At 37.5% G+C, this 21,950-nt stretch overlaps 2 protein-coding genes across 3 annotated transcripts; both read right to left on the reverse strand.

The window, feature by feature from the left end:
* Positions 1 to 9,287: 9,287 nt before the first annotated feature.
* On the reverse strand, positions 9,288 to 15,764 carry pigr (polymeric immunoglobulin receptor). 2 transcript variants are annotated; one of them, XM_067605025.1, is made up of 8 exons: positions 15,614 to 15,764; positions 14,583 to 14,930; positions 14,366 to 14,447; positions 13,909 to 14,135; positions 11,767 to 11,860; positions 11,194 to 11,282; positions 10,922 to 10,971; positions 9,288 to 10,808 (listed from the first exon to the last, which is right to left on the reverse strand). In XM_067605025.1, the coding sequence occupies exons 1-8, from the start codon at positions 15,660 to 15,662 to the stop codon at positions 10,731 to 10,733; spliced, it is 1,017 nt and encodes a 338-aa protein (XP_067461126.1). In that variant the 5' UTR covers positions 15,663 to 15,764; the 3' UTR covers positions 9,288 to 10,730. The 2 variants fall into 2 exon arrangements, with proteins under 2 accessions (XP_067461126.1, XP_067461125.1); XM_067605024.1 differs by having other exon boundaries at positions 11,767 to 11,863.
* Positions 15,765 to 19,135: 3,371 nt separating this feature from the next.
* On the reverse strand, positions 19,136 to 21,885 carry dad1 (defender against cell death 1). Its single transcript, XM_067605030.1, has 3 exons — positions 21,570 to 21,885; positions 20,483 to 20,653; positions 19,136 to 19,383 (listed from the first exon to the last, which is right to left on the reverse strand). The coding sequence occupies exons 1-2, from the start codon at positions 21,778 to 21,780 to the stop codon at positions 20,523 to 20,525; spliced, it is 342 nt and encodes a 113-aa protein (XP_067461131.1). The 5' UTR covers positions 21,781 to 21,885; the 3' UTR covers positions 19,136 to 19,383; positions 20,483 to 20,522.
* Positions 21,886 to 21,950: the final 65 nt, after the last annotated feature.

Raw genomic sequence — 21,950 nt, forward strand, 5'->3', positions numbered from 1 at the left:
CAATCAACATGTGGAGTGAGGATGTGAGTGAGAGCTCATGGTTCTCATACTGATGGGTTTTTTTTTTTTAACCATCTTCCCTCTTTCAAGTATCTGTTCTCCTCTCTTCTCCAACTTGCTTCAACACAAGGGAATGGATTTTTGTATGAGGTCAAATATGAGATATCTGGGGCATGAATTATTGATGCATTTCCACCTGGCCTCTACAATGGCTTTTCCCAGAAGGTGAGTTTGTACAAAAGTCTTTATAATGTTCAGCATCACTAACTTTGTGCACAGATACTGTCCTCACATTTTTGTTTTGGATTAATGCATCTCTTAGGGCATAATGAAGGGGAAATTATGTTAGGCACCACGAGGTCAGTAAAGTCTATTCATATTTAACAGTTTTATTAATATAAAATATATATCAGAGCAGAGATCTAAAGGATGGAAAGCCTGTGGAAAGAAGAGCAGTCTCAAAGTAGAAACCGCAATCAACCTCCTTGTGTGTTGATTCAGGTCCTACAATAATGATATGTTTTTCACGGTACAATTTTATTACAATTCTGAAAGGAAAATGTAGTTTTGACTGAACGTAGAATTGTATGCATTGTAATTTTTATTCAGGGCATGAATGAACAGCATGTGATTTCTCGCCCTGGATTACATGATTGAAAGCTGGAAAATCAATTCCAGTAAAACTATATTTTTTAAGCCAACAATAAGTCTGTCAAACAGACAACAAAGATATTTTCTAAGCCAACAATAAGTCTGTCAAACAGACAAATATCAAAATCTAAGAACTACCACTCTCTTTGTTTCCCACATAAAGCCTACAGGGCTGGCAGAGACCTGTGGAGAGAGAAAAAAAAAACATCAATGAATCATGCTGAACTTGAGTGTCTTGCTTGATATCTGCAGAGCAAATTCATCTTCTTCAGTTCTGTTTTCTCTTCTAATGGACTTGAGTACTCCACAACACAAACATCAGTAATTGGTCACCAGTGGAAAGGGGTGTTTGGCAGTAAGTGCAAAAACATCTTTTAATTAATTTTTACAAAGTGATGCACATTCAATCATAATAGTGCAGCTTATTTGGTTTGTTTATAGACTCAATGTTTCATGACTGCTCACTGTATATACACATGTTATGATATATTTTTTACAAATCATGAGTCTCTCATAGTAAGTTGAAACAGTTAGCTAAAAGTATTGGATAAATGGTTGAAATAGATAGTTAAAAGCAACAAATTAGCAGGCCAAATAGTTAGTTATAAGTAATGGATAAACAGTTGAATTAGTTAGCTAGAAGTAATAGATAAATGGTCAAAATAAAGCCAAAAGTCATGGACAAATGCTTGAAATGAACAGCTTCTGCCACCCCAAGTGGTAGTAGCACAAATGCAAACTTGACCAAACCGACCAAAACATCAGTTCATTTGTACTAAACCAATGCTTTATACAATTAATAGCGTTAAATAACATCCAATTTAAAATCAATTCAAATGAACACAGTTTGAATATGATGGGTGACGTTGATGTTATGATGTGATGATACTGTTCTAAATGATATTTCAGCACCAATGTGTGTCCTTCATCCCTCACCGTCACGGTGGCTGCTTCCTTCCCATCATCCCTCAGCAGGCGGATGTCACATAGTGAAATGTGAATGGTTGCACTGGATTGCAGACCTTGGCAGCACCTCTGATAACTGCTAAGTATTAAGCCACTGAACACTGAATGCTGCCGTCCTCTGCTCCGCCTCCGATGCAAATGGATCATAGACACAACCATAATCCAAACGTTCAGAGAGGTTAACTAGGAATGTAATTGTTTTGTCATTTGAGAGGGGTATATCTAGTCATGTGGCAAGTATACTGCTATCTTTAGGTTAAGAAATCCTTAAAACACATTCAAGGAAGAATAACAAACAATGATGAACATTTCATTTTCTCTAATGGAATCTGAGCAGGTTTTGTGAGATCAAGTGGAGAATTGTTGCATTCTGCAAAGCACCATGTAATCCTTCTGTAGAGGCATTAGTGTGAAACATTGACTGTATGTAAATACGGACGGTACATCTCTACTTCCTACTGCCATGCAAAAGTGAAGCCTGTCTGCAGTAGAGTAGGGCCTGATGGAAGTTTGAGAGCGGCTGTCACAGCTGTCAATCATGACGTCACACACCCTTTTTACATCGTCAAATAACTAATTAAAAACAAACTTATCAGAAAAATGAGCACTTGGACAAACATCAGCATGATAAGAACTAACTAAAATGATTAAAAACAAACATCTTTGGGACAAATTTATTTGACGTCTTCTTTGATTTTTTAGTTTGGGTCATGACCCATCCACTAACATGGAGGGGGCGGGACTTATGACCTATACTGCAGCCAGCCACCAGGGGGCAATCGAGATTTTTTGGCTTCACTTTTCGGGAGATGTCATGACGCCCATCTTTATATACAGTCAATGGTGTGAAAGAAAACACTAGTCCATTGCATATAAATATAAAATGTCATAATATCTACCTCTTTAAGCCTTTTACACCTGTTCACCTAAATTCAAACAAACTGACCACTTTTAATAACTAGATTGCAATGATTTTGGACAGGTTTTCAACATATTAAAGGTATAGGGAGACACCATATTTTTAAAGCTGCACATATCAACATTTTTTATATTAACAATGGACCAAATGAACAGCTGTATTCCTCTTGGAAAGATTACATATAGTCTTAGAAAAGGATGCAATACCTTTCTGAAAATTTGGCAGTCTTACCTAGTGTATATAGACACATCACGGACACCACCATGGGGATGTGATCACTTCCAGCTAGCCAGAAGGCTTCTTTGAAGGATACAACACTGTTGGTGCAGTCTCTCTTTGTATTTCACTCTATGCACTGACCTTTTGCTCTCTCTTTTTTTTCCCTGACTGGATTTATACAGCAAGGGTAGGAATTGAGGTTTCTTTGATGTTCCGTGTTCTGTGTAATTGTTGACAATAAACCTAAAAATAAAAATAAAAACATTCCAAAAAAATGTGTAATGTAGATGGAATCGTTCTGACGAACCCACAGAGAATTATAATCCTACTCTGCAGTTCCCCTCAGCTCTATGGAGCGTTTTAGTGTCTTTTGACTCACTGTTTTGGTTTTATGACTTGCAGCTTTTCTGTTTTGGTTCACTCACCACTTTTATCAACCTCATTTTCAGCTGCAGCAGGTAATGAAGGCTCCTCACCAAAACACGTCAGCAGTTTTGACAGTCCATTAGTTTTAAAATTCAGAAACATTAAAAATCACACAGTATTCAGTGCTGAACTTCACAATGTAGTAGGCAGTAGTAAACTTATAAGATCAGTATTCAGGTGCTTACAAGATTCAAATCCTTTTGATCATTATTTTCTTCCCTACAACAAAGGTGAAAGTAACACAATAGGCCCCGTTGAGCTGGAGCTGAACTTGTGATAGGTCAACACTGAAAATTACTTACTGCAACATACAGTATAACCCATGGGCATCATCAGTTCTTAAATTACCAAACTCACCTTGATGTCCCCTTATGCACTCAGAGCAGGTCAAAACTGAATTGTAGCACCAATAAATTGTACAGTGCCAATGGTACTATAGAGGCATGAAATAGATATTGATTCCCCTGTGTGCTTCTAATTTCTTCAACATCCTCTCTCTAGCAGGGTTTGTAGATGTTAGCCTAAGGTAATTATCCTACAAGAATCAATTTACTGTATATCTTCTTAGATTATATGACAATATAAGTTTACAGTAAAAATTAAACTCTTGTATCTTAACTGAAAAATGACCAATTTTAAAAGTATGTGCTGAAGACATATATGGTCTGTTTGAAAAATATAAAAGCTATAGGCTATAGGTGTTTGATCTGGTTAATTAACTCTTTTAATCATAATCTAATGATTTATTCCACAATGTAGAATATTTTAGTAGTATGATAGCACTTTCTTGATGCTGCATCTATCAGCAGTCAGCAGTGCACAGTCCTCAGCAAGTGAATCTTCTTTCTGGAGCAGAGAGGTTTTTATATGCAAATAACCAATATCAGGGATTCATATTTCTTTGATAGGATTCTGAAATCCAACATTATCAGTGAGTGCACGGTTAGGACTTCACATCAAACTTGTCAAAGTGAGACTCTAAGGCTGGAAGCAATAACAGTAATCTTTCAGTATTTCTAAAGTTTAATAAACATTTCAGAGATAATTGGTTTACATCATTCAAGGGCACTGCTCAGTCATGCAAATAGATTTGAACTGTAGCTGTATTGTGTTATTCTGGTGTTTTTTCTCAGTGTGGAAGACAGTTGTGTACCAGTGTTAAAAATGTCCCTTTTGAAAGTAGTTCACTGTACATCTGCGAAAATGAGAAATCAAACTTTTTCATAAAATTTTGGATATATGTGTATATTTTACTGATGTGTAAGGAAATTGCCAAATTACAGCATGTAGTCCTTTTGTTTCTTTTTTTGGGGGGAGAAGTAGATAGTCAAAGCCATATGCATGATAGGCTTCTGTCTGTGCTCAGTGCCCATTTTTATTGCTATGCATTTCCTGCAGATGATGAGAACACAATGCTTCTTGACCCAGTTGGACCACATTGCAGGAATGCTGCTCCATGCCGGCAATGACATTTAAAATCACAATCCTCATTGTTGAGGGAGCTGAACCATGACATAGCCCCATCAGTAAGTGGTCAAAACAGTCTCTTTTCGTCTAGCATTTTCCATGTCTGTTTCATTGGCAAACAGCTATTCTGCCACTACTAAAAAAATCTAATTTAACCTCAATTAAATGTTAGCAGAACCTAGAATAATTTGGTAAAGCTTTCTCTCACTCTCTCTCTATCTATCTATATATTATGTTTATAGCACATTGCAAAAATAACTATGTCTGTGACACAATGGATGATTATGTGATGAAGAAGAGGGAACATAGTATCTCCAAATCTGCCAGTCTCATTCCATTATTTTCAAGTGTTCTTTCAATAACTTAACTCACCCCAGTGACAAGAGATATCAGTCATGTTTGCAGTTTCCAGACAGGTGTGGGCTCGGGGGTTTGGATCAACAAAAGTGTTATGCAGTGTCTGTTTTTCTGCCTTACAGAAAATCTGTTCTCAGATCCTGGTTAAATAAAGTTAATGAATATAAACAAAGTCCCTCCTGTGGCACAAGCTGTTGGGATTACAGAACTTCCTCTGCCAGAGCTAATTGGAATATTAATATATGGCTATTGTTTTACTGTTACATCTGCCTCAGTAACCTCCTCTGACACTCCCTCCACATCCCATTCTGTGTCTCCCTAACCTGTTGTCACTTCCCCAGTGGCTCTCTCCCTCTCTCTCCCTCTCTCTCCCTGTGTGTCTGCGATCGTCTGAGTGGAAGCAGGTGTGCCAGAGTCAGAGCAGAGCTACACCAGCTGCACTTCATCTCAATAACCACGACCTCTACAAATACTCAGCCCTGCCACTTCCACTCTGCCAGATCATAGGCTCTGCTACCAGCCAGTTTGCTACGCTTCAAGCAAAATTATTTACCAGTTTTGCTATTCAGCATTTCGTTCTTGTTATCAGTTCTCCAGTACTCATTCTGTTCTCTCTTTCCCTTACAGTCCCACCTGTTCTGACTCTGGTCCCTGTTTCCTGCCCCTTATCTGGTCAATCTTCTCTGCCCTCAGCCCTGCTGCTCTGCCCTGGACCCCTGCATTACTCAGTCCCCTCAGATCCCACTCTTAACCTGCTTCCTCGACCCCTAACTGCCCCTGCCCCTGTCTCAGTTTCTGGCTCTCAGCTACCAGCTCAAGCTTTCCCTAGCCTGCAGCCCATCTTCGCCTTGCTCTGCAATAAATATCTTTTTACTGTATTCCTGTCTCCTTATCTATGTCTGCACCTGGGTTCACCTGTTCTGTAGCCCCATGTAATATTTACTTTAACCATTAGGGGTTTCTTATAGTTGTTACAATTACATTATGATAGGTAATGACATTATGACGCAACATAATAAGTGACATTTTATGAAATTTGGATTGATACTAATTTTGAATTTCTTTCAACAGGCTTTACTCAAACAATATATATGACTTTTTCCTTGTTGGCTTCAGTGTGCAGCACAACACTGAGATATTGCAAATTAAACTAATGATAACCTGATCAATATTGGACTTTTTGAGGTTGATACTAATATTGATATTTGAGAGTTTTAAAAAATCTGAAAAGAATATACCAATATGATTACATACATTATGATAACACAACCACATAACAATCTTGATACGGATTCCTGAAATTTTTATTTATTTATTTATTTTAAACTGTGACCAAGTTATACACTTGCCGGCACATTTTACAGAAAAAAATAAGCTTTTCAATACTCTTTAGAGGACAAACTATGTAAAGAGGACACTGTTTCTAAATTACCTCAAACATAGTTTGGCATTTTTTGTACTGCAAAACTTGTTACTTATTAGCCTATGTATACACAGATACCAATATATCTACAGTAAGCTAATAAAGGCTGATAGTCTGTCCAATTTATCAGCCTAACTCTAATTAAGATGTATTTGTTCATAAATGCAGGGTGCCGCATTTGAAATAAAATGGCATTCTGTCCTCATGGCATCCCCGAAGCTCAATGGATAATCTGGGATCCTAGCAAAAGACGTTACCTCTCATCCGTTGTAACAGTTCCTATTATATAAAAGACAACAAGTTAGTCTTTTGCATGGCGCATTGCGGTGTTCCTCAGGGATCAACTGTAGATCCTCTTTGATTCTCCAAAGTATGCAAAGAGAAAGGAGTCTCTCATGTGTTTATCTGTGTTATTATTTTGTAATAAATAAAACAATACACAATCACATAGAAATCCACAGCTTTATCCTTTTACAATGTAAGAACACAGACAGCTGGTGCAAAGCAGGACAAAACATTTTGCTTTTATTCTTATTCTACAATAAATCTTGTTATTCATAAATATAAAACGGCTCAGCTCTTGTTTCAAATCTTTCAATTATAGTATAGTAACTGTCAAGTGACAAATGATAACTCTAAATAAAGTATATACTGTAGGTTTAATGTGAAGTGTGGTTTGAGGATGTACCTTTAACAGTGATGTAATGTATATGAGGGATTTCAGATCTGTAGCACTACAGAAGGACAAGCATGTGCCCTTCATTTCCAGCCTTGTCATGCTCTCTCAGCGGGTGAGAGGCACTCTGGTAAGTCATGGTAGATCTTATGGTTGGACAGGACTTGGCAGCTAGGTATTATTTCCCCTGATGTTTTTTGTTTGTTTGTTTTGTATTTTATCTACTGTTACTAAAGAAACACAGAGGCAAATTATGCCTTTCACTCCATGCAGCTTATGGTGGATCTGTGATAGACTAGATGAACCACGACTGTTTAAAAATAATGAAATTATGCTTTTTAATATGCAAAAAAGGAATGCATTAGATTCTTTCAAACATTTTCATGGAATGGGTCTGAGTGAATCAATGCAATATTTCAATGGGGACTGTGCGCTTGTGCATCAGTTGGCCTTCATACCAATTGTCACAGAGCTCAGAGGACTTTCTTATCCTTCAGCCCGGCCCTCCATTTCCATTTCCATTTCTCACTGATGCCCTATTATCTGTAGCAGCTGCACACCAGGTGAGTACAAATGTATTGATTGTCGGTGCCCTCAAATGGCAAGACTTGAGGGACCCATTACAGGAAATGTAATTTCTAATGCATGTAGACATTAGCAAAGATTGGACTGTTCTCATATTAAATGAGCAAACACACACATATACACACACATACACACAAATGTATGCATGTGAAGCTATTGAAATCCCGTATTTCTCTGTGTGGAGCCTTATAGTGACTAGCAATAGCATACTGTTTTTCTCCACTTTTTCCCTACATTATCTCTGTGTTGTTTGGTCAGACAAAAGAAACAATTCTATGAGCATGAATGGACACACAAAAACACACACCAGCAATACATAGCGGAAAGAACATATTTCATAGAAGGTTGACCTCCATCTAGTGGCAGCGCTGATTCCACTCGAAACGCATCAAGATTAATGACTGAGTCCCTGCAACAGTGACACAACACAATGGTGACACTAAACTAGACTAGAATGTGCTCAACAGAATAGAAATCACTCGATTAATGTTTTGCTGTCTGAGGAGGTTGATATATAGGAGATATAGGATTTTATATGTAAGTGCAATTCCATAAAATATCCCAAAACTGCAATAAATAAATAAATAAAATAGAGACACAAGTAGAAATCGTAACACATTTAAATTAAAAACCTTGTTGATACTGCAGTACACCACCAAAATTACCACCACCAAATTATGGTGCATCCTAACACAAATAGGGTTTTTATGAATATTTTGTCATTTCACCAATATTTAGAATTACACATAATAAACCGGTAAAAAACTATGCCTTTATGCATCACTGCAAATATTCAAATATTCATCAAAAATGGCAAATCTCTCAGTAAAAGATCAAATATTTGATTATTAATGAGGCCAAATGAGCAAAAACTTCATAAAGATTGTCGTGAAAAAGTGTTCACATGCACATTTGGGCATGTTAAATGAAATCGTTTCCAGTTGGACAATGTAAAGAGCAGTTATAGTAATAAAACTTATTACATAGGACAAAATAATGGGATGAGATGAAATGAAAGAAAAATACCTTTTAATATAGATATAAAACAACACAAAATTACACCATTGATTAAACACTACTAAAAACAGGTAATCACACTAGAATAAGGCTAAAGCAAGCTAAGAACTGACACAATTCACAAAGTAGGGTTAGGGTTAGGGTTAACATGAAGGATGTTTCTTTTGATTCAAACACTTTGCAACAAAACTCTCTTAACATTTCCTGAGTAGCCTCCACCAGGTGCAGCAGCTGTGACCATAAATGATAAAAGGCTCTGAAAAGCAAGAACCTTTATTCTATTAATCTTGTCACTGAGCAGAGTGTTCATTGCTAACAGCACTACAACTGTGTGTTGTTTTGTCTGCTCCTCTTCAAATATGATTTTTGTCTGTTGTAAAATGACTTAATGTTTTTGTAAAGACTGTGTAGCTCTTTTAAAAAGAAATTTTACTCTAAAATTATAAAATGTCAAAAAATACACTCCTGAAAAGCCACAATTCAAAGCCAAAAGACAATATTGACCTCAGTCCAAGACGTGATTATCCACAGAGACTTCATTCTGATTCTGCAGGTATGCAAACATGACACCACAAAGGAAAACTATCTTTGTAATTTTATTTCTCTTGATCATAAACAACAAAATGGACTTTCTACAAATGAAGGTGAGACCTAAGTTACTATTAAGATTTCCAAGCTCTAGTTGGTTCCACAGCTGTTTGGGATGTCTCATTAGCCTGTTCAATTTACAATTCTAACACATCATTTGAGCTTCAGTGAGAGAACAGACGGTTCAAGCATGAAATGTAGAGCTGTTTGTTTCAGAGTTAATTTACAAACTCTTTCAAATGCTTTCTTCCCTTCTTTCTTCAAAAAGGTACGCCTCATAATTACATTCATATTCCCTGAATGTGCTTCCACATTTTCCATCAAACAGAATGTATCCAAGCCTATATGTGTTAATTAGCTATTTAATTATCTAGTTGTGAAATAAACACTGGTTGTACCAAAATAGCTTAACTGAAAACATTCTTGTGTCACTCCCATGGGCCGTTAATGCAGACAAGATTTTTAGTTACAATTAAAGGCAACAAACAGCAGTTGGAGCTGACAACAATCCACACCATTACTCAGTCTGTCCTTCATATTCATCTTTAGCAGAGCACAATGTTTTTCTTGAAACAAGGTACATGGTCACTGCTGCCACTATACCTGAATAAGCACAGCTATATTCTTTCTTGAGCAACGTTATTGGTGTTAACTATTCACATACTGAAAATACAACTTATTACACACTGTAGATATGTGGACTTCTGACCAGAGCTGTGGCTGGGATTTTAAAAATACTGGGGGCCATTAATCCAAGTCCCCCTCCTTCCCCCCCAACAGCCCCAGGCATCAAAAAGAAAAGTCTTTAAAATATTTTCTTTATGTCTTTTTTTCTTATATTTTCTTTATGGAGTTAGTGGTTAAATTATATTTTCTGACAGTTTTATTTAAATGGAGCAGTTACTTAAACGACGGCTGCTTATAGACTCAATTAACTGAAAAGTGACTATGATGAATATTTTTATATTAACAGTGGATTATATGACTATCTGTATGAGGAAGGTATCACTCTGCAGTTTTCCTCAGCTCTATGGGGCATTTGAGCGTTATTTAGCTTGCTGTTTTGGTTTTGTTGCCCACAACTTCACTATTTTTTTTAACTTCCACTGCTTTCATCATTTTCAGCAGCAGCAGGCAGCAGGCAGCAGGCAGTGTCCTGTAGTTGTGGTAGATACAGCTGTGCTTCTGATCAAATTAAGTAAAAGACCACATGATTATATTTTGGCAAAGTTGTCTTATGTGAGGTGTTTAGTCTTTTATAAACATCTCAAGATTATAACACTGGCAAAGTAGCAGTTAAATGTGGTATATAATATATAAAAGTAACTGAAAGTGAGCATGTGTGATGTGCAGTTAACTAACACAAAATTACATTCAGTTACAGAGAATAACAACACTGCAAATATAAAAAATGAGCCCAATGGTATTTTCTGAATTCAGCACATATGTGCGCTCTGGGAATTCTTGTTGAGGAAAACGACGTTTTGCAGGTCACCAACATCCCCTGATAACTCCTGTGGGAGACAGAAAGAAAAATGAGTACTATAATCACTACAGCATATTCTTAATTATGGTGTTTTTTAAAAGATTATGATACATAGTGACAGATGTTTTAATGAGGACTTACACTGAGCCTTACTTTCATCCCCTCCATTCGTCTCAGCCTAGGATCCTGCTCTGTAAGTGGATAGTAAGGATCTTTAAGACATACAGTAAGTAAAGCAAATAATCTCACTTTATCTTACAAATAATTAAAATTATCTTACCTTACTCTTCTTACTCTTATTATAATTAATGAATGCATTTACAATATTACATAATATATTCTTAAGAAAGTTAGTGGCATGATCCTGCCAAGATTTCATATTTAAAATGCAAAGAAATGGAAAGTTGCCTTACTGTGCAGTTTCCACATCTTCCATGCAAATACAGCCAAGCCCACAAGAAGCATGAGAGAAGCACACACCAGCAAAGACTCCAAGATGTGACTAAGACAGAGACATAAATATACTGTGGTCTGTACAGAGATAGTCCAACTTCAAGAGCAGCTTTGGCTTACGCTATATCTGTTCTTACATAGTGACATTACAGCAAAGATGATGAAAGATAAATATTACTGGGCTGGGCATGAATGGTATGATCATTATCTGTGCATGATTGAGTTCAGCTTGCATGAACTGTATCATGATGGTATTGATAAGCATCTATAATGGTTAACAGTGTAAAAGGCATCAAATCAAACACGGAAAGACCAGCACTCAGACGTTTTATGAGTAAATTTAGGTGGAAAGACATATTGGACGAGATGTCCCTTGAGGAGCTTTAACTAAAAGTAGCTACAATAAGTTGAAAATAAGTATCACTACTGTTCCACTGCTTTTCAAGAGCATATTTACATTTAAATATTTAAAGATATGCTGCCACCCATTTCTCAAAAAATGGCACTATCATAAAAAATTGCTTCATTTTTACCTGTGACCGTTCCAGGAGTCCTTTGTGATGGGTTTTGGGGGAGGCAAGTATGCAACAGATTGGCTTGGTGTAGCAGGGGACATCACAGACGCTGCTGCTGAAGATGGAGATATTATACATAGAGCTGAAAAATTTTGTACTATTATAAGCAAAAGAGTGTTTGTAGCAGTACCTACAGAGTTCATAAAATGAATATTGCTGATAAGTGACTTGTAATAATCATTGCCTTGTACAAGAGCCAATGCCATCTGTTACACACACATATTGATCTGTATAGCTGCACTTGGCTTCTTCTAATTTCAGCAGGTGGGGAAAATGCAATAAAGTCACAAGATTGTGTTTCATTTCATTCCTACAATGCCTGGTTTAATAATGATGTCATCAGGTTACTCCCTATAGGACACAGATTTGTTTAGCTTTCACCTACCAGGCTGCACTAATTTCTTGTGAGATTTAGGGTGTTTTTTAGGCTGGCGTTGTAAGGGTTGTGGTTAAGGATGATAACAGACTAAGAGTGTACAGCCTTGCTAGTGGCTCTGTGAGCACAGAGCTTTGAACTAAATGCTACCGTCAGCATGCTAATATGCTGACGATGACAATGCTAACATGCAAATGTTCAGCATTTTCAGCATTTTAGTTAGTGTTAGAATGCTAACATTTGGTAATCAGTACCAAACATGAACTCATGCAACTATTGTTGCAACATTTTGCTCAAAACCACAAATGTCAACCTCACGGTGGTACTAGAGGAAAAGTCATTAGGATTCATTAGGATTCTGTACAAAATTTTATAGCAATCTATACAATAGTTGTTGAGATATTTCAATCTGGACCAAAATGGTCAGACCAACTGATTGACAGGCTGAGATTACCAATACATATTGTAGCCATGCCGCTAGCATGGCTAAAACATGTATTTATAAAGCTGCACTAATCAATATTTTTATATTAACAGTGGGTCAGTTGACTGTAATGAATGGTGAAAGTGGTCACTCATAATGATGAAATCACAGAAAATTATCACCCAACTCAGCAGCTACCTCTAGTTCTACTGAGTGTTTTAGTGTCTTTCAGCTAATTGTCTAAATCCTAGTTCAGATCAATTATTCACAGTGAAACAAATGGTTTTAGAATGTTGCAGAGAAAAAAGGAAGTTGCAGAGCATCTGAAGCCATTGCATGGGGTCTCAAAAGACCTACCTTGTCAAACTGCCAAGTGCAGTTTTAGAATTTAAGGACTTGTGAGTTAAGTTAGCTAACGTTAACAAACAAAACAGCGGTCACTAGCCAAACAGTGGTAATATTTAATCTGTTCATGGATATTAACGTTTCCTGGCTTTCTGTCTTATCAGTTTCTTGATAAGTGTTACTGCAAACACTGCAATCAAATCACTGTCATCTATGTGTGTGGGGCATGCCAGTGTGTCGTTGCTATGGAAACGGTCATCTGTGTCTGTGTGATTGCTTTGATGTGACTGGCCCAGTTTAAGAACATTTATGATCAGACATCTGGGGATTTTTTTGCAAGTTTCATCCAGTCTCCTTGCGAATCATTGATCTGAGCTAGCCTTTAGTTTTCCAGCCTGCAACTGTTTTGCTTCAGTCTCACTGCCATCCTGAACCTTGTTTCAAGCCACAGCAAGCAGCTGTTGAGTAAAAACTATCTGCCCGGCACAAAACGGCAGACAGACAAAGTTAGCCAGAAATATAGAGCCGGACATTTTTCTCAGGAGCTGGTGAAGACCAAAACAGTGCTGGACGGAGAGTAAATAGTAGACTTACATTCGTCAGGTAGACTGAAACACAATTTCAAATGAATGAAATGTTGCTTCTTATCTGCTGGATGTGTAAGTAGGCAACTGTTTGCTAGCACACCTCACATTTCAGCTTTACAAGGTGGTGATATGTCAATGTAGTGTTTACAGCTTGTTCTGCTGCCCCCACGCACACAACAAAATCAATTAATGCTACTTTACATTAAAAAAAAATTGCCTAGTGCAGCTTTAACAATGAATCAATAACAATGGTTCAGTGGCTAAGATTGTCTACATGCCCACTGAATGCAACATTTTGATCTGAAAGAAAAAAAAACATGTAATATATTGTATATAATTTTAATTTTAAGAGATTTTTGTCAACCTACTAGTTGAGGCTGGAGGTGTGACCTGCACATGCACGGCTATCTGCTGCTGTCCAACAGAGCACCAGTACCAGCCGGCATCTCTCATCTGCAGCTTCTTTAAGGTTATAGTTAAAGTCCCAATTCTGTCATCGCTGATGGCCACTGAGTTGTCTTCGTAGCTCCCTTCAGACCCTGTCATCAGACAGGAGCTCCAGTCTCCACTCCGACACCACTTCTTCTTGCTTTCTCTGTTGGCACGCAGTCACAGGGGAGTTAATGAATGCTGACTGTCCGTCACTGTCTGACATCAATGGAGGATCTCCAACAAGTAACCATGTTTTTCTGGTTTACATAAGCATTGCTTTTAAGAAATTAGGATTCTAAACATTCTGATTGGTAAAATACTTGTAAATCAGTTTTATCATCATCATAACAAAATGGATGCAATTATAATATCATCAAAAGGAAAATCAAATACCTGTATCTCTCACTGTAGAGGCATTCAACTGTGACACTACTCCCCTCCTCCCCGCTCAGTCTGCTGTTCACCACTGACAAACCTGTAGGAAATGAATCAACATACACTGAGAGATTGCACTTGTAATCTCAGCATTTGAAAATGAGCAATGCACAAAAATGTATCTTCACTGGGGATTCATACAGGATTTTGTGTTCAAAATGAGTCCATCACTCACCATGAATGACCTTGACGTTAGTGTAAGCGACAACATCAGCGCTCCATACACCACCTATCTCCACACCACACATGTACCACCCAGAGTCTTCCTCCTTCAGGTCTTGCATGGTCACAGTGAAAACCAGCTGGACCGGATCGTCAAAAATGCTCACTTTGGCCTCAGCTGGATCGGCTGAACCGGGGTCATCTGTGCGAGCTAAGCTGGTACAGAATTCCCTCATCCTCCCTCGACACCAATATTTTACATAGCTGGCATACTGAGGCTCATAATGACACGGGACCGTGAGGGATTTACCTTCCAGGACTGCATGTTCTTCCACGGTGGTTACCCCACCACAGAGGAAGGCTGATGGAGAGCGGAGATGACTGAGTGTTCAACAGTGGCTTCAACTTTAACTTTAAACAGTTATGCTGCAGTCAGAACAGAACAGTTACTCATAGTGGACATTTCTTATCTATGATTGCGGAAAAGGAAAATGGCCTTGAGCAATACTTGTACCAAATTTATGGTTCAGTTTCCTTTCTAAAAAACTTCCCTCTCCATACTTCTTATTTCAAAATTGGATTATCCCCCAACTATAATACAGATTTTTGGGGAACAAATATAACAGACCTTTGAAGACTTGACAAAATAAACATCAAACATACACTTGCCAAGGGGCCAAATACAGTACGGAGCTTGGCAGATATTTTAAAAACACAAAAGCCAGTTACACAAAAATGGTAACTTTTACAGCCTTTTTAGTCTGTCTTTGACAAATTATCAACACAGGAAATAAATGAATTGTAAGGACAGTATAATCAAGCTCAGAATAGCTAATGTTTTTACATAAATAGCTGAGGCATTAGAAACATCCTACATTGTAGCACCCACATTTACCAAAACTATAATATTAAAGTGAGTAGGCAGCAGCATAGATGTTAATCGTCCAAGGAACTCCTTTTTTATCAATTATCTTCAGAAAAATACTGCTGCAAAAGCTCATTGTACATTTGTAAGCATATGACCTCGGTAGTCATGGTTATTACCTGGGATCCATGGTAACAGGCTGAGGGTGAATATGAAAAAGTGCTGCATATTCAAATGTCAGGTTAAGGTTTACCAAGTGGACTCTCACCGTTGTGTAAACACAGACCACAGGTTCCGCAGTTCCAACTTCCTCCTGGTCATGTGACCATAAGTTGGATCCAGATGTTGCACATGTTAACCATCTAAGTGCCGGTTGGATTTTAATAGTGAGGGATACTTTTAGAAAACATCTACCAAACTGTAGTCAAAGTCCAACTTCTCACTGTGGTACTGACTAAAATTTCATGACTTTTCAATGACTTTCTGTAAATAATTTGGATTATTTACATGACCTAAAAGTGGAAACAAGCCAGTCCAAGTTAAATCTGCTACCACCTACTGCAAAATGTGTGTTAAGGTTGCAAAAAGCACTGTTGTATTTCTGTAAAGTGACCTATATTCTATGATATTCAAGAAATCAAGACCCTAAAGAAATAGTTTGATTTCTGGGGGATCGCATTTATTCACTTTCTTGCTGAGAGTTAGATGAGAAGATCTTTCATGTCAGTACAGTGAATATAAAGCTACAACCAGCAGCTGGTTAGCTTAGCTTAACATAAAGATTGTAAATAGGAGGACAGATCTAACCCATCTCTGTCCAAGGGTAAAAAAGAAAAAAAAAAACCTGCCTACCAGCACCTTTAAAGTCCACTAATGATTATATCTTGTTTGTTTAATCTCTACAAAAGCCTAAAGCCAAGCTAGCTCTTTCCCCCTTTTTCAAATCTTTATTAGCTAAGCCAACTAGCTGCTGGCTGTGGCTTCAAATTAATCAAACGGACATGAGAGGAATTTTATCTTTGTAGCTCTCGGTATGTCAAAACCTTTTACTTTCTACGGGTTTGGCCTTTAGATTTCAGCATGTCCTCCCTAGTCTTATATCTCCTCATGTTCTTATTTCAGAATTAGCCATGTTTTTAATACCCTTTTCTCCAAGGCAACCAAATAACTGAGTGCCTTCCCTCCATGGAGAGAATTCTTTTGGCAGGCTGCAATGAAATGATTTGATTTTGATGGCTGAACACTTTGGATTTTGTCCAGTCTTCATTTGTTGGATTAAGCTCCTACACACAGCCCCCTCAGCCTCTGATTTAACAAACAATTATTCCAAGCCTCTCAATTTGCTATGTGAAGGGTGACAAGGATGTCCCTAAAGTCCCTTGCTTTTTGCTTTGGCTGCAAAGCCTTTTATGGCCATTCAGTCCCTGGAAGAACTTTGGATAGAAATTGCAGATTAGTCCTTTAACAGTTTAGACAGACCTCAGAATTGAAACCTAACTTTCACTAAGCTAATTCCAGCCAGTCAAGACCGGTGACAGTATCTGGTTCACATATCTGTTTATCTCTGTCACAGGAAGATAAGATACAGGAAATACAAGATTTTTTTTTTTTTGTGAATTGCTGCATTAAACAGCAGTTCACATAAGAATTAAAGGGAGAGTTAATCAAACTGTCACAACTTTTCTTCTCTCTAATAGAGCATGTAAACCTGACTGAAATGTCAGGTAAAAAGGTCTTCCATCAGTTTAATTGCCATCACTCCCCACACATTTTTTGAAGTCTCTGACTCTAAAATGTCTTCATATTTGTTGTCAACCTGTATGGTTTAGATAAAATGGTGTCATGATGCCTCCTAATGTTTGTTTTTATTATTGGGGTTCTCATATACATTGTTTGGTGGTTTGACAGCACTAGCATTTGCCCCACGGGCTGCTGCAAGTTAATGAGACCATTTTCCTTCCATTGCAGGGAGGGTCAGTTAAATCACGATCCAATTAGTCTATGATTCAGTCCCTTAGAATGTTTTCCATTTTCAGGAGGAAATGTGGCTCACTGTCCTCTTCCTTAGTACAGTAACTCCTATTATCTCAAGTTACCTTGTCCTACCCAAAATAGTGATTTGATAAAAGTTAAAATATCTTAAGGGGCTGGAAAATAAGAGGAGAGAAATGAAAAAGCTTTTAGTCTGACAAAGTTCCGGGAGCTTTAGTACTCTCCACTATTTTCTTTACTCAATTAGTTATCTTCAACATGGCCTAACTATAGGATGGGATGTGCACTCAGTTACCTTTCTGCCTCTTCATAGTTTTTTTTTTTTCTGTAACTCACATTTAAACTCTTACAGGTCGAATATGTCCGATATCTAATTTTCCGGTTCCTGGGAAAACCACTTCATTTCTAATTTACAAAGGGAGCAGTGTCACTGTTATCTACTTAATATCTAGAGGTGGGTACGTGTATTCTCTATGCCTGCTGTTAAATCAGCATATGAAAAGATTTAGATCTGACCTTTACAGGAGGAACCTGGGTTGTCAGACTGCTTCACTCCATTTTTCATCTATGTATGCAAGGCAGTTCATATCCAGTCCAGACTGGTCCTTAACATTCAGATCCCCAGCCCTTCAGGGACTTTACAGAGAGAATGGCTTAGATGGACCATGGACACTTTTACAAGACTATATAAATAAGTATAAATGAGACATTTAGTTTAAGAGGTGATTTGCACTGTTCAAGATATAAAGCCAGTACAATGAATAGAAACCTGAATCTTCTATGTAGTACAGAGATGTCCTGTCAAGGATTTTTGATGCAACAAACTCAAAGCAAATATATTTAATTTTTTTTGTCTGTAACCTCTGGCGTGCTGTTCTTGTGTTGTGTATTTGTGTTCTCTGTATTTTGGTCTTGTTGTATTCTTTCTTTTTTTTTTTTAAACCAGACTAGCTCAAAATGTACTCTCAGGTGAGTCCGCAGTGTGACAAATGTAAATGTGCATCGACTCTGTGCAGTTGAAAGCACTTTGGGGTTCCTCCAGAACAAGTAATAGAATCAAACCCTCTCATTTCTCTGGGTGTAATGTTCTTGCTTTCTCCTCTTGTACAGTTGAGTGCAGTTGAGTAGTAGGCCTGGTGCTCAGCTGGGAGTAGTTTGCTCCACAGACTCCAACTCTCATTGGCTGCAAAAAAATATTGTCAATCAAATCAAAAAAATCTGTGAGGTACAGAACCAGTTCCACAAGGTTTGACAAGTGATTTTTGTGCAGCCACAATATTGAGTCCTATATTTGCAGCTGCAATATGTCAATATAGAGGTCAAAGGGAGGTTAAGGGAATCAATCACTCTTGTAATGCTTTGTCTAATGTTTGTGGTATTGCTTTGTGTGATGTACTTCTAACTTCCTTAAAAAAAACCTTTGAAATTAATATAATTATGAAAAACATGAGTCTATGGCCTTATTGGTCAACCTATCCTTTTCTTCCTGTAATATAATAAACAAATGTATCGTTGTGCTTAAAATTATGTTCACACTCATAGAGAATGTAATGTATTTAAGAGATAGATCTTTAGACACAATGCCTACAATAGTCTAACCAAACCTTCTTTATTCATCTTGGTGTTAACAGTGTATTATTGAAAATAAATTGTATATTAAAACCAAATAGCATGAGTAAACTTCAAGTACTGTTTCATTATTCAAAAGGTCGCCATTTCACTTCTTTTTATTTCTTTGTCTCAGTGCAAAAGGGAATGCTTTACAAATTTTAACATTTAAAAAAAAGAATGACAGAAATTAACCATTATCAGTACGAAAACTGCAATGCACCATATGTGACAAGGTGCAATTAATTCAGTGTAGATGATGGGTTGTACTTTTTCCAAATCAATGGCCAAAAACCAGATGTAGCATCAAGTCTTGAAGGAGAGTTTTGATAACTTCTCTTGTCTTGACCTATGAAAAAAAGGAAGATGGGGTTGGATTAGAGACAGTGAGGTATGGAGGTAGTTACTAAAAAGAAGACACAGAGATATAGAGAACACAAGAACACTGTTTTCTAGCAAAGCAAAAAAAAAAAAAAAAGTGCCATCCTGTGGATTTCTCGAGAGAAGTATGACTGAAAGCTATCCTATCACATGCACTGTCTGGAGCTGCTCCGCTGAGAATGAAGTGATGAACTGGCAAGGATGTGAGAGAGCATCCTTTGAATTCATGAAATCTCCCATTTCTTGTCCATTGAGACTCTATACTATACATGGTTTGGGTCATATTTCTCAGATTTCCCTTAGAAAAAGTTCCTTAAAGTGAGACCAAGTAACTTTTGAAAGAAAAAATAATGTACTCTCCCTGTTAGTGAAGAGTTTAATTCATAGGGAATAAAACATTTTCATCAAACCAATAAACTCAGAGGTTCTGCCATTAAAACATGACTTGGTCTGGTATGGCCAGGTGCTTATGGTGGCAAACGTAAACTAATAATAGCAAACTTTAGTTAGATATTGCTGAGTCACGTGGGTGACTTTATGACTCTTTTCTACTTGAGCTACTGTTGCACTACATTTGAACTTACCATTACCCTGCTGTTGCAACAGTGGCCACTGTACAGCAAAACTCACAGTCTCGCTTTAAACTGAGTGAGTTCATCATTGAGCAGTCTGGTTTAAAAACCATTTCAAAAACTGAGTTTACATTGTCAGTAATAAAGAATGTGCAGAGGCAACTGACTTAAGTGCTCTGACAAGGCAGCAAAAACATTAGTGGCAACTTGTAGCTAATGTGAGAGATATCACTCAAACAAGGAGGCAAGTTTAACTAACAGATGCAGATATTTCATACTTAAAAGTGGTATGAAGCATACAGCTAGAGAAACTAACTGAGAAAAATAATATGATGACTGGATATGTTAAAAACACCACTGAATATAAATCTTAGCATAAATTATTTCCATTGGGGTTTGAACTACATGGTGCTAATGTGGTTATTAACAAAAAACACATTAATAATGCAACTTTACACACTCATAAAATGAGAAATACATGTGTCAAATATGCACCTTCTGAGAGGGGGACAGTATTAATTGGATGCACGTCTTTTCAACCAATGAAATTCATCACAACAAGATGCAGGACAGTGTGAGCGAATAGAAAGTCAGCAAAGGCTCTCTCTGGGGAGATAGACAGGAAGTCTCCTTTGTTCTGTGGGTTGATCTGGATACGAAGACACACTAAAAAAAAAGAGGCAAAAGACATGGAAGATTTAGTATTACTGCAGTGCACCATTTCCAACTACCCAACTGGCAGAGATACATTACTAACATTTTAAGGCATTTAACTGCAACTGACCATTATCTTCATCATTTACTACACTGTTCACTATTCTTATGATTTTTTTAGTACAAAAAACTTCACATATATGATATCTCCCAAGTTTCAATTATTGTAAGACCAACAGTCAAAAAAATGTATTAAAATTATAACATAAAAGAGAGAAAGGCAACTAAAACATCACTTTTGAGAATGGTGTCTGATTCATGCACCAATGAAATATCGACACCTCTCTTTCAGTGCAGTCTCGTTTTTTATAGTATGATTGTCACTTGATATCACTGTGCAGTTTGGTGCATTGAACATTGCTTTGATTAACAAAATCACTTAATCTCAATCACCCATTTATTGTTAATGGAGAAGTTCTGCAGTCAGTGAAATCACAGGTTCTTTTCAAAGTGACCTGGTTATGTCAACTACAGTTTTGAGTAACAATGACTTGATTATCTGTGACTATGGGAATACAATGGATTCTGAAATTGAGTACTAGCATACACTAAATTTGGCAGTTTACTTGATACACTACAACTAATGCCATCTAATGCAACAACCTCGCGATTACTCTCGCGATGCTTATGGTGTTGAGTTTTTGTCCACACTGTTTTAGAGATGTTGGTTCAACTTTGCAGTCAACTATTTTTTGTTAGAATACATTTTATTGCATTATTACTCAAGCCACTACATTTTAGTTAGCTTACTTAGCTCAGCGCACACGTCGAGCCAGAGGTCCAATAACCGACCGAAGCTGAACGCACTGAGTAGACCATTTGGAGGGAGGGGGTTCAATTGAAGACTTTTAATTGAATAACTACTTACCTGCGAGAATGAAAGAGCCCACACATGAGATGAAGCCCGAAAGAAAGCTGTTGAAGGGGAAGGTGCCAACGAGCAGACAGTACAGGAACTGCAGCGCTCCGGTCAGCAAGATGTACAACAAATACGCGTCCACCACTTTCAGCTTGTTGGGCGTCGTGGTGGTGTATTCCTCCAGGAACCGAGAGATCACTGATATGACCGAATTCGACATGGTTACAGGATATTTTTTACTAGAAGGCGATTTTTGCACTGTTCGTCTTCCTCAGTCGAATGAGTGACGTGTCCCCACCAACCGGAAGCACTTTGGTGTAACAGAAAATAAATTCCGCGTCTCTCGGAAGGAACCATAGAACAGGGAAAAAAGCCCGCAGGTTTACAACA

Source organism: Thunnus thynnus, chromosome 12, assembly GCF_963924715.1.
Source record: "Thunnus thynnus chromosome 12, fThuThy2.1, whole genome shotgun sequence".
Taxonomy (NCBI): Eukaryota; Metazoa; Chordata; class Actinopteri; order Scombriformes; family Scombridae; genus Thunnus; species Thunnus thynnus.

Coding starts and splice junctions, on each gene's coding strand:
- dad1 (XM_067605030.1), bottom strand. CDS start 21,780: ATGTCGAATTCGGTCATATCAGTGATCTCTCGGTTCCTGGAGGAATAC. Junction 20,654..21,569: donor GGGCTCTTTCATTCTCGCAG/GTAAGTAGTTAT, acceptor CTTTTTTTTTAG/TGTGTCTTCGTATCCAGATC.
- pigr (XM_067605024.1), bottom strand. CDS start 15,662: ATGCAGCACTTTTTCATATTCACCCTCAGCCTGTTACCATGGATCCCA. Junction 14,931..15,613: donor CCTGTTACCATGGATCCCAG/GTAATAACCATG, acceptor GCTCTCCATCAG/CCTTCCTCTGTGGTGGGGTA. Junction 10,972..11,193: donor GAAGATGTGGAAACTGCACA/GTAAGGCAACTT, acceptor ATCCACTTACAG/AGCAGGATCCTAGGCTGAGA.